The following is a 12,993-nucleotide window of genomic DNA, read 5'->3' as shown; positions in this document are numbered from 1 at the left end:
CAGCAGGAAATGCTTCTGATAATAAAACTGGTAGAGTTATATACTCCACACATCAATCTAAGCGTGATGCAAAACACCACATAATTAGCAATCTGTCTAACATTTGGAGCTACAGTTGGCATTTCGACTCCAGACAGGCTCAGTTTTGTGCCTCTCTCCCAGACACCAGGCACAGTTACTAGAGGCATTGTTCTGTACCTAGAAAGCAATGTTTCATCATCCCAGTCTCAAACCAGAGGGCTAAGTGCAAAACCAGAGCATTCATTCTCCTCTCAGTATTGAACAACTGAATTGATTCATCATTTTCTCATTGACAGTAGATACTACCTACTCCTAGGTGGATGTGGCACACCATCTTTTTTTGCCAGTGCCTTAACCACTTCCCTTGTTTGAACCAGTTTCCTCTACCACTCTAAGACATCCTCTCTGATTCCTTGCAGACTTCAGTGTCTTTCCTCCTTCAGTCTCATTCTCTTTGCTAAGGTCCCTTTTGTTGTCTTCCTCAGCTCTGGATCTAAATAGAGCAGAGTTGACAATTTCTCCCACAAGTTGAGCAGTGGAATGAGAGAACAATTAAAACACTAGCAACCTTCCTAACGTGTTAGGAACCCTCCCTTGACTTCAAGATGTTTTGCTCCATTAGCACTAGAAATAGAACACAAGAAAAAACTCTTGGTGCCAATTCCAGCTGGACTGAAAAAGGTGAATTTGAAGTGTCAAGAATTGGTTAAATACATAAAATAATTCCCTTTGAAGTCCCAAAGCAGGCAAGCAGCTGCAAAACGAAATTCTACTAAAATTTTGGTGCATGTCTCAGCCTCCCTTAAAATACAATTGCCATGAGTTCAGAAAAACTCACACGTTTACTTAGAAACGAGCACATGAATAGCAGCATGTTTCTTCTGCTGATGACCAAGTAACACACTGACCTGTTTTTCAGACTTTGACCTGCACACCACTACAATTTTTTTAGGAGCTGCAGCCTCTTTTGTAAGAATCTCAGCTGACTGGTAAAGGCTTCTCAGAGTTGTTTTCTGCAGTTTCTTGAAATCCTGCAGGAGTGCCAAGGGATCTCCTGCTGACAAGTTGAGAAACACTGCTCTAAATCATTGTTCTGCAGTTTTGTAGCTTGTTTAGAAATAAAGATTCAACTAGAGGAAAAATACGGCAGTGAGATTACACTATTACAGTGGTGAGACACTGGAACAAGTTGTCCAGAAAAGATGTGGATGCCTCATCCCTGGAACTATTCCAAGGCCAGGCTGGATGGGGCTCTGAGCAGCCTCGGATAGTGGGAGGTGTCCTTGCCCATGGCAGGGGGACTGGTGATCTTTAAGGTCCCCTCCAACGCAAAGCATTCCATGGTTCTATGATCATTGCAGATACTGAAGCTTCCTCTAATCCTCAAGTGCTATGTACTACTGATGGGCTTCAGGTCCTAAGTGTGGAAATTTATTGTGCATTTGGTCTAACAAGGTCCGCCTGTAAGCAGCGCTCATCAACTCACTACTTCCAGTCTCAGCTGAATGGAGTATGTTTTCATTGTACCGCAACTGCAGGATGCTTCAGATGAAATGGGTGGATGGTAAGTCACAGAAGTTCATGTTAGACATACAATTCAGATTACCCACAGAAATGCTCTTATGTGACACATACTCCAGAACTAGACAGTATCATTACACAAATGAGTACTACTTAGCTGTACAGTTGCACTGGCCTTTTAATTCCTGCATGAGAATGACCCCACATGTCATGCGGTGGTCAGACAGAAGTGGCTATTACACCCCTTTGGTATGGCAGTGGTGTGTGTGTGCAGTCCTACTGCTCAGCAGAACATGCTGGAGGGAACTGCACACACTCAAGAACAGCAACAGATGCCTTTGCCCACATTTAACAAAAAAGCATTGAAACTGTTTGTGGTACACATAGTACCATAAGCATGCAGTATTACACTTCTGCCATCTTTTGGCATTGACATGTTTCAGCAGATTTTGAGGAATCAGATAAGCTACAAGCAGGTTCATGTCTAAGGCCCAGTGTTCAGAATGTGCAGCTGTAACTGCAGGTAATGAAAGAGCAGACATGTAGAAAGATATGGCCCAAGACTAAAAAGAAATCAATTTTGATATCTGAAGTTAAAGATGAAATATATTGCTACCAACTATTTTCAAGAAAGAGTTCTCTATTTTTACCTTGAAATAGACATTTTTATTCCACAGTCTTTAGCTTTATGGTCACTTTCTTGGAAATGAAATGTCAACCAAGTAAACAGTTCACATTTTCAAAACAAGTACTTACCAGAATATGCTAAACCTGGCAATTTTATCATAATACTTTTCTTCTTTAGTCTACCTAATAAATTACCCTGTCATACAGCCTCCGTTCTCTTTTCTTCAAACACAACTGATGTTATGTTGGATTTTACCAAATTCACATGCTCAAAGATATTATCCTTTAAAAATTTTATCAGGTCACACAGCAACTTAGAAATTATGAAAATAGCAATGAAATTGTTGGCATCCTTGTACCATCCTATTAAGTCAACAACCTCTCCGAAAATCATTAATGACGGAGGGCCAAACATAGCTCTTAGCCAAGCTTAGAGCAATTCCGTTGACTTTAAAAGGAATGCATCTGTCCTGTGGGGTTACTCTTGAGTAAAAGCTGCCTCAGAAGGTTAATGGAAATTAAGATGTCATCTATTCTAGATTTTCAAAAGGGACAATTTATCCTTTATCACTATGCAAAAATGAATTTTCCAAGGTATTAATGAATTTCTGTCTCATCCATGCTTTGAAGTTTCGATACCATTCTAAAAGCTTTTTTCTCCTTTGAATCTTTTCTTCTAAACTCATTTTTTTTTCTTTCTCTAGAATAGCAGGAAGCTCTTTCCAGTTTTTAATAAAGATAAATGGAGCCCCCATGGTTTTTAATAATTGCAATGGAGCACTGTGGTACATTGATGAATTTCCGCAAACACCCGGTGTCATTACGTCTTCTATAACAGGCAGAGATCCATATGAACAAGCTTCATAAATTCTGTAACATTCTGTATTTATTCCCACTGGGCACAATGTCAAATCACTCTGCAGCAAGGCATCTTGATAGTTTTTGAAACTTTCATTTGTTTCTTGAGGCTGCCACCTAGGAAAATAAAAAGGGTGAAAATTAATATTTTCCCCACAGGCACTGCAATGAAAAAGTAGAGATATGCTTTAATTTCCATTATTTATAAAACTGAAAATGCTACCAGTGTAAAAATTTTATATTACACACACAGTCTTAACTGCTTTTAAAGGAGTCTTCTAAAAATTTATTGAAAATGTCACTGTTAAAAATAGACTGTAAGATGTGGCCCTTTTCGGAAATTATTAATACTTAGAAGTGTAAGAAACAAATTGAAATGCCACTTCAAATCTTCTGCATGACTTGGATGATGCACATGTCAATTTACTTCACAGCACAGTTTAGCAACAGACAAAACGGGAGACACTCAATGGACTTTTTAATGACTTTGTTTGGCCTCAAATACTTTAAATCAGTAGAGGTTTGCTCTTCAAGAGTTAGGACATAAAGCAATCCGTTTACCCTGAATTAATCTACTTGAAGTGCCTCAGTATGTCTGGGATGTAAGAGTTTATGTAACAGATACAATCCATCTCCTGAGACTCTTCATTAGGGCAGGTGAGGTCTACCTAAGCACTGCTGTGCCTGCTATCCAACATTTTATAGGTGTTGCTTTTCAAACAACAATTCAAGAAATACGATCAGAACCCTACTCGTTAGTCAAAACCAACTGTGCAGTACAGATTAAATCCACTCTCATGTGGAACACAACAAAATATGGCTGTCTTCTTTCTTCTACTAAAGACATTAAACTCCACAAAATACAAGACAAGTGCTTCTTCTCATAATCAAATATTTGTAAGAAAAAAACCAGATGGTCTTTGATGGTTATATATATAGATTTTCTATACCAAATTTAAAAACGTGCTTTATGTAAAATAACAACAGAAAGGCTGTTATGTTATGATGACCTAAACAAAGCGTCTCAGCAATGTTCCCTGACTTAATGACTGACTACCTTTATTTGTACTATTTTTTAACACAAGAAAGGATTGGTAATAATGAACCAGGCAAAAAAGTCTGAGTATCTTAATGAAGTAAATTAAAGTCTTACTGTTCTCTGGCTGCAATCCAGCAAAGTTTGTCAAGCCCATCCTGTTTCAGAATTTCCATTAGGGCTTCTCTCGAAGAATTCTTATAAACTGTTCCTAAGAAATTACATAGATATGATCTTGGATCACGAAGCATTGACCAGCTGGGTTCTACAACTGGAAAACTTCTGTAGCTGTAAAAACAATGTATAAGTTAGACAACTATATCAAAGGAAAACATTTTGCAGCATTTCATCTTCACTGCATCATATATTAAGACTAAAAACACCAACTTGTTGTCAATCCACAAGTAAACCAATTGAAGTCCTGTCCTGAAAGTGTATCTTTATTCCCTTTGCCCCCACCACTCCCTTCACCAAGTTTCCAGAATAACTTACCTCTTTTTTCAACATCAGAAATATTGTATGTGCATATTACAGAATGTCCTTGACTAACATGCTTTTCCAAAGAAGCTGTTCTTGATGCAACCACAAGTTTTGACTGAAATGGCCAGGTTAATGGTAACTGTGGCACTTAAGTCTCACCTACCTTTATCTGTGGATATGCCTATCAACTGGAACTACCACTGGTATCTCTCAAAGCAAAATCTCACTTTGATCTGAGTGAACTACAATAATCTAATCTTTTGGCTACTAAATAGCTTGTTGTACATTTTTTGACAGAGCAGTCCTTTCCTCATACTTCTGCATGATGAATGTTAATTCACTCAGTTTCTAATAACCATTTGTCCATTCATGACAAGTATTTTTGCATCATTCTACATCTTCATTTTCTCTCTTTATTTGGAAAATCTGGCACATTTTCATGCCTTTAACCCTGTTTTTTACAGCCGTTGTATGCAAAGGCTGGAAACCCCCATTTTGACACCCAGTTTATCTTCCTCCACCCAGCTTTGCACCCTAGTTTATTGCTTTAAGTGTTGTTGCTTTCTCTTAACTGTCACCTTAATCTCAGCATCTCAAAACTCAACTTCTTTCCACTTAGGAACTTCCAATGCCATCAATTCTTTGACACCATAATCCAAATATATCATATTTCAGGGATACTGTGAACAAGTTCAAGCTGCATGTAAAAAAACTCTACACTGTTTTCCAGCTTGTTCAGCAAACTGGATCAATTCAGGATACTGAATTCAAATTCAACACAAGGTATGAAAACAATCCTGTATTCCTTTCAGATTCTATTGCCCTGGTAAGTAGCTAAACCACTATCAGCTCTGTTAGTGAGAAGTAAAAATGCATCTAGCTGAACCAAACCTTTATTTACTCCACATAAATAGTTTGAGCACTTGAATATAACAAAAATGGTTTTTTAACCAAGCAGTTAAGACAGCTTACACTACTGTAATACTAGAGTATAACAACTCCACACGGGAAGCCTTTTGAGCCATAATGGAGGTTAAAAAAAGCACTCTTTTTTTTTTTTTTCCTTTCCTGAACAAATAGTACCTGCAGCGTTATTACACAAATATCTTTTAAATCTCCACATCACTGGTAAATATTACATCAGCAGTCATAAATTGCAAGAGCAAATCTACTGAAGAAAGAAGGAATAGAAAACCTCAGGAGACACAGGTTCATTTTCTTAAAGCTTCCTAAACACTAGTATTCTTTTCTTGTTATCATTTTTATTGCTAAATGCAACTTTTAAGGACTCCAATGCCTGATTTAGAAAATGATTGATAGGATCATGTTCTGCAAATTACTTACAATTGTTTTGGGCAGCAGCATCACTCAGTCATATTTTCCATACCACACGCATAACAATTAATTAATCAATTGCAATTTCTGTCTACAGCACTTACGTAGCTACTCCTAAAGGCCACTGGAAAATATCTTCTTCATTTACAAACGCATAGTCATATGTAACAAAGAGCAGATGCACAAAGCCCCCGTTTCGTTTCAGGTATGGCTGAATCCACGCGTTGTTGCACTGCTCGTTGCCGAGCAGCACCACTGCCACATGCTGGATTTTGCGAGTCTCCATCAGTGTTTGTGCGTAGTGCAGCCACTGCATGGCGTAGGCGATCTTCGCCGGCTCCCTCCCGTTCAGCACCAGCACCACATGCTCCGCTTCCACCGAGAAGTAGCCGGGAACCACAGATGGGCCAGTGAGGAAGCTGAGAAAACCAAAATACAACACTAAACAAAGTTACACAAGTTATTGACCTTGATCCTCTAACTAGTCTTACTACACAGTATGTACTTCAGAGATTTTTTCTTCAATAATGTAAATGCAATATACTGCAAAATCACTGTACAACTGTAGCCGCTTCTGTTGTTAGTATCTACTGCTTAGCACAGGAGTAAAGCTGCTTTCATTTTTATTCAGGAAAAAGGAGATTGACTTAAATAAGGTATTTTGTCAATACATCAGAACTAGTACCATACTCAAACCTCAGAATGTGTGTAAATCAACCACCTTTCAAAAAAGGGTGCACCTTGATGTTCACTAAAGGTTAAACATTTTCTTAATTCCAGTAATAACTGATGATTGCTGTATTAGAACAAGAGAGAGGCCCTCCCAAAAACCTGAAGACTATACTAAATCTGCTATCGTTACGAGGGACAGTTAGCTAGTCTTGTATACTACTTTTCTCAGTATTTTGGTTAAGTTTCTGCTGAGCAGAATCAATAACACAAAAGGCATCTCTCTAAATGTAAACCTAGCATTGTTGTATGACCCAGGTCAAACTTCAGGCTCTGATGTAAGCTAGTAAAGCACAAATATTTTAGTTATAAAATGGCATTTCTATATCTTGCACAATGCATTTAACAGAAGAATTTCAGTCATGTAGCAAAATCATTAAATCTTTAATCATTTGCAAGTATCTGACAAAAGCCATTTATGAACTGCAATGAAAAAAACCAGTATTTGCCAGCTGCTGCTCTTCAGTTACCTGGTGTATTAACAGACCATTGATTGAACGTAAAGAAGTACTAGTTACACAGCTTAGGAAAAAGTGGAAGGGAGAAAACAGTATTTTTTTTTCTAGGAGTCAGTTAAGTGCTAGTTTTCTAGGTCTGCTGCATTACTAGTTTTTCAGCTACCAGCAAAACTTAATTTAGAGTGAGTATAAGTTTTAATTCACGAAGTGCTGAGACTGACAGCTAGTTTCAGTTCAAATATACTTACTGAGGAAAAAAATCCTTCACAACAAAAGCTGTAAAAACTACACCAGTGAGGTTAGCTGGAGCAGACTGACCTTACACAAGTGTATTTTAAACCTGAGTTAAGCTGACATGCTGCTGGCTTGGTGGGAAGGGTATATTTTGGAGCCAAGATTCGTAAGACTCATGACTTAGAAACAAGACTTCTAATACATTATATGTTAAGTCAGATCAAGACTTAAATCCAAACTTTAACAGACAATGAGAACAGAATCACTGGGATTCCTAAGAGAGAATACCCTGAGCTTTGGAATGCCTAAAGTAGGGACTAAGATACGTACATGGTCCAGTGATCACCTTGCAAAAAGAGACTTGGGGAGAAAGGGTTTTTTCTATGACACAGCACTTAGAGGGTAACAACTTTACAGGAATAACAACATGTACAGGTCAGGAAGCAATGACCTGTGTGTAGGAATATATGAAGTTGAACAGCATAAAACTACAGTGGGGAAAAAAAAGTAACACTGTGCAAGTCTCATAAATCCCATACTTCAATAATTAAAACACTGTGCTAGGGTTGTACTATTAACTCCCAATCAGAACACAACTGGGATTGGGAAACAGAAGAGAGATTACAGAAGCTACAAAGTTAAGGGAGTAGTCCTAACAGTACTAACTACTCACATGAAGGCTAGATCAAAGATAATTTGGGAAGATCATGTTTTTTGGACTAAATACGTGACTTACTAGTCACGTATTTAGATACAGTCATACAAAAAGGTACTATTTTAGACTGAGTCTTACAGTGCCCATTCTGAAGGTGTTAGACAGCCATTCTGTAACAGCAATGATTAACACTTGCAACACGGCAGATCATAATAAATACATCCAGCACAAACATATTCATTATGCAATAACGGAATTACATAAAAATGAGAAAATCAAGAAAGAATTTGGAAAGGAGCAGTCCAAATCACAAGAAGGTTTCAAGGAGTTTGTAGACTGTTCAAAAACAGTGTATAAGAAGCCTAGGCATGCTGTGTGCTTCAATCCAAAAAGTAAACAACACAGACCCCCCCAACCCCATCTGGCTCAACAGAAAAGTAAGGGAGATTCCCACACCTAATTTATTCGCTTCTGCAAGAAATACAAGGTTGAACACCACAAGTATTATATCAAACGGAGGATTTGGACCTGGATAGCATTCACTTGAGAGTTTTGAAGGAACACAAACACATAATTGCAGAACAGCTGGCAAAGGTGTGGAGCTGTCATTATGAAAAGACACTGTGCTTGATTAGTGGTTCACCATCTTTTGTAGACTCCATCTACAAAAACAACTTGAGAGGACGCTGGAGAACAATCAGTATTAATTCCCTCTCTGGAAGAGTCTGCAATAAACAGTAAGATCACTGAATCTTATCAATAGGTAACACCACTGATCACATATATGGATAAGCACTGCTGGAAATGAGTTATCCTGTTTCAATCTGATGAAGATCTATGAGCATGTCAATAAAAACACAGATAAAGAGGATCCAGTGGACATAGTGTATTTGGATTTTCAAAAAGCTTCACTAAAGGGTTTTATTAAAATTAAACTGCCAGAAACTATCCCTGGTGGAATCCTTTGATAGACAGAAACCTCTGCTGGTTGACTGAGGCAAGGCAGCACTGAATGTTTATAAAATAGAGAGGGTGTGACTTGGTAGAATAGAAATTTAGGAAAGCTCTTACCAAGTAATAACAGGTGCTCTACAACATCCTCCTAGATGACAGGAGAGAATGGTGTGAATTGCTTCAGGTCAAAGAAAGCGTTAAATCCTGCTTTCTTGATTTTTGTATGAAAGTGCCAAGATGTTACTAAAACCCACAGCTATGCAGTTCCTTCTCCACTCCTGTTTTTAAATAAACATCACTCCATTTTATGGAGAAGCTGGTACCTTCTGCATTTTTTAGGCAACTTCTTTGGTGAAAACGTGAAGCTATCAAAATCTATATTAATTATGTGTATTCTCCATCCTAAATATACAAAATGGGATTATTCCTGCAACTGTGTTCAAGGGGTATTTTGGCATTTTTGCGTCTTTAGATTTGGCATTCTTTAAAAACATTCACCAGAGGTCTATTTTTTAACAATCATTAGACTTACCACAGAAAACTGCAGAGCAGCACACATTGTCCAAATATGTCACCTCAGCTAGCTCCCTCTAGCCTCATCTAGTAATCAAATGGAGACAATTTACCTCAGCCAGGCAGTAAACAATTCTAGAGAATCTTATAACAAGTGAGGAGCCAAAATCACATTCTTCTTCTTCACAACACAAGCTAATATTTCCAGATTGAGTAAAAAGTAGCTATTTAATTTCAGAAACCTCGTTGTTAAAATAATAGTTATATTGCATATTTTCTATACTTTGCACAACAAGTTTCTACCAGCCTGTCAAAAGTTAACCTCTGTTATGTTGGTACTAAACTTAAGCTTAGTAATTTTATAGGATCTAAGTTGAAATTAAAATAAGCACTCGATTATCCCTGGTTCATCCAGACAACAAGAAGATATTTAAATGCAAGTACATAAGTCTTTCTTTGAGAGATGCAAACCCTAAAGAAACATGTGAGGTTATTAATCATCTGAAACAGGCACACTAGAAAGAAAATAACCATAATCAGTCAAGTGACAGACTCATTAAGTACAGCAAATTATTTTCATGTTATAAACGTGAAAAGCAAGAGCTTGAAAGAAACTCTCATGTCAATACCAAGAAGATAACCTATCTGGCAGAGTATCATGGATTTCTACGGCTTCTGAGATTTTAACTCTGGAAACAACAAAGTCTTTTGCCACCAAGACTGCACTGCAGGCACTGGTCCACATTCAAAGAAAGCATTGTATCCTTTCTCTATATTTGTGAATGGAAAGCCCTATTGCTCTGTCAAGGAGACTACCAAGATGCAGTAGCCTCACTCATAGTTGATTCTCTAAACTTGTAGGATCATCTTTTATTTGCAGACAAGGAATATAGCTTTTTTTGTTAAAGAGTACATAAATTCATCCATTTCTTCTGAAAAGATTCTATGTCCTATATATACCATGTTCACTGTTAGAAACTTTGATAAACAATTCAAAATGATTTAAAGAAGTTTTGTAATCACTTAAAACCTCCTTTCAATTCACAACACGTTTACTATCTTCAAATTCCAACTAGAACCACATCTTATTGTGCATGGAAAAAACAGCCTTCTGAAGTAACACACTTTTCAGAAGTTAAACTTACTTAAGTGTGTAATGTATGTATTAAAAGAAAACTTTTTTAACAGGTAGGTCCTGGAGCAAGTGACTAAATGTTACCTACTTCTGGAGACTGGCTAACTGGCCAAACAGACCTGCAGCTTTCACTATGTCTTCACAGAAAGTCTTAAAATGGTATTAAATAGGGACTCAGAATTGTTGTGTATCATTCACTGAATAATATAAAACATTTGACAACAATCTTAAAACATACATGATCACAGATCAAACACCACTGTTAGTGCAAACAGTGCTTTAAGCGTAATGTTCCTTTCCATATAAAATTTTGGGTTGCAAATCAAGTAGCTAACCAGAAGCTAGGCCTCACATATTGCCTTTGTTATAAACAGAAACAAATTACAGTTTTGACATATTCCTGTTTATGAATGAATGAATGAGCCAAGTCTCTTTCCCCTGAATACAGTAGAAACCAAACAGCAGGAGACATCTTCTTGCCTCATACATGCATGCTTGATTTTGTCAACTACGAGCCCCCAAACTCCAGTTCTTAACACTTTTCTTGGGGTTGCATCCTGACCCTGCCACTGAGGCCTCTTGGCTGCTCTTTTTCTCAGCATTGGTAAGTCTTTCCCCATTTTTTTTTTAATAACACAAAACACCATAAACCAGATGAAATTGCTCCCTAGTTTTCTATTTTTTAATGGTGATGTGTTTGGACTAGAATTGGTTAGTTTTATCAAGTATGTGTTTCCATGTATAAATGATAATTTTGAATGAGAAGCTGGGTGTATATTCCATAGTTATCAAAACATGACAAAATTAAAGGATTTGCAACTGTATTAAAATAACCACAACTTTGAGATAGGCAAAATAATGCACCTGAGCAGTGCATCATGTAGTTTATCTTTCCAATGCCTTATTTGTTAAAGTTTACACAATTGAAATCAAGATAATGAACAACACCTGAAGTATGTTTTTCCTGCTTTTTGGCTTCCTTCTCTCCACTGTGCAGTCACATCAGCCGGCTCAAGGTGCCCTCCAAAAATATGTTGCCAAAGGTAAAGACCTACACAAATGAAGACATGATGGAGAATTTGAAGGTTCAGATCTTGCCTACTCTACACTCCTAACAAATAAAATTATTTCTGGAAAATGAAAAAGCACCACAACATAAGAACTTGGGAAAGAAATGTCAGAGCTTCTTGCATAATAGACTTGCAATTAGTTAAGATGAATTTTTCCCACACTGGCATTTAAAAGGATACTTTGGCTGATAAAATATCAGTAGATGAAGATATACTACACTACTGCTTCTGTTAGCAACTCTTTCCAGCACACATACCACTAAAAATGAGCAAATATTAATCAGCATTTTCAGGACAAGCATACATCTCTTAAGCTTTTGTGAAACACACCATTTTTTTGTGATGGTAATATACGAGGTAATATACCTATGTGTTGTACAATGCTACATGAAGTTCCACTTTAAACCTGGAATTTACAAAAAAGCTAAAGTAAGAACAGTGATGTGTCTTCAGCAGTAGCTAAAGAGTTTGAGAAGACCTTGGCTCCCAGTTTGTGCAGAGGAAGGTCAGTGTCTTCCACAACAAAATTATTTCCAAGTTTATCAGTGGCAGCAGTACTGCAGTACACTGCACTACAAGAAATGCTTTATTTCTCACTGTGTGATGTTTTATTTCACGAAGTGTAAATGCGACAAAAATAAATAATCTGGTTAGGCAAGTAAGAGGCCTCTCCTTGTGTTGTACTGTAAACTACACTGGATTAGAAAAGTAACTATGTTTCTCTGCCATTTGAGACATTTTCCTTGACAGATGCAGAAAAACAGCCTTGAAAAGAACTGATACAAAGAAACTGGAGTTCAACTACTCTTCTATTGCTATAAATTTGAGTAACAGCTACCATTCCTTAATACTCTTCACATACATATATACATACTATTGAATCATATACATAAATTTTAGTCATCAGAAGACAGAGAAAAGTGCCATTACTAGAAAGGTTAAATAACTAATAGACATTGACTATATCTGCTTACCAATTGCTGCTTTGCCCCAAATCTGTACTCTAAGACTGGTCTGTTCTAGGTGAGATCTCGCATATTTTATCATCTTAAGATTAGCTTCATATCTCTGCTGAGAAGCAGCCAGCTCGTTTTTCTCGTCTGCATCCCATGGATTCCACTCTTCGTTTCCCAAGGCAACATGATCTGTGTAACCTAAAAGCGTGAATTACATATAAAAAAAGATCAAATTCACAACTTTAGGAAGACTAATGAATTTTCTGAAATTTGTGATTTCAAGCAGCACCTGGCAACCTTCCTTCAGCCCTGGGCCGGGCCCACCACCATCGCCACCACAACCACCATCACAGGCGCCACCGCCGCCTTCTCCTCCCCCGCCGGGCCGCGCGGTGCCACCCAAGGCCCTGC

At 37.6% G+C, this 12,993-nt stretch overlaps 1 protein-coding gene across 3 annotated transcripts; it reads right to left on the bottom strand.

Moving 5' to 3' along the window:
- Nucleotides 1–1,702: 1,702 nt before the first annotated feature.
- On the bottom strand, nucleotides 1,703–12,987 carry TMEM5 (transmembrane protein 5). 3 transcript variants are annotated; one of them, XM_017733182.1, is made up of 6 exons: nucleotides 12,872–12,987; nucleotides 12,601–12,780; nucleotides 11,505–11,607; nucleotides 5,983–6,297; nucleotides 4,181–4,351; nucleotides 1,703–3,144 (listed from the first exon to the last, which is right to left on the bottom strand). In XM_017733182.1, exons 2-6 carry the CDS (start codon nucleotides 12,671–12,673, stop codon nucleotides 2,727–2,729), a joined length of 1,080 nt encoding a protein of 359 aa, XP_017588671.1. In that variant the 5' UTR covers nucleotides 12,674–12,780; nucleotides 12,872–12,987; the 3' UTR covers nucleotides 1,703–2,726. The 3 variants fall into 3 exon arrangements, with proteins under 3 accessions (XP_017588671.1, XP_017588673.1, XP_017588672.1); XM_017733184.1 differs by lacking the exon at nucleotides 11,505–11,607; XM_017733183.1 differs by lacking the exons at nucleotides 12,601–12,780; nucleotides 12,872–12,987 and adding an exon at nucleotides 9,441–9,508.
- Nucleotides 12,988–12,993: the final 6 nt, after the last annotated feature.

This window comes from Corvus brachyrhynchos, unplaced genomic scaffold (genome assembly GCF_000691975.1).
Source record: "Corvus brachyrhynchos isolate BGI_N302 unplaced genomic scaffold, ASM69197v1 scaffold32, whole genome shotgun sequence".
NCBI lineage: Eukaryota > Metazoa > Chordata > Aves > Passeriformes > Corvidae > Corvus > Corvus brachyrhynchos.
The sequence above is the reverse complement of the archived record's forward strand: the minus strand, read 5'-3'. Positions and strand labels throughout refer to the sequence as shown.

Bases quoted from the DNA above. Each gene is read 5' to 3' on its own strand.
- TMEM5 (XM_017733182.1), bottom strand. From the start codon at position 12,673: ATGATAAAATATGCGAGATCTCACCTAGAACAGACCAGTCTTAGAGTA. The intron at 4,352-5,982 runs GTAAGTGCTGTA...TTGTTTTTACAG, and splicing joins TGGCCTTTAGGAGTAGCTAC to CTACAGAAGTTTTCCAGTTG. The intron at 3,145-4,180 runs GTAAGACTTTAA...TTATTTTCCTAG, and splicing joins TGGATTGCAGCCAGAGAACA to GTGGCAGCCTCAAGAAACAA.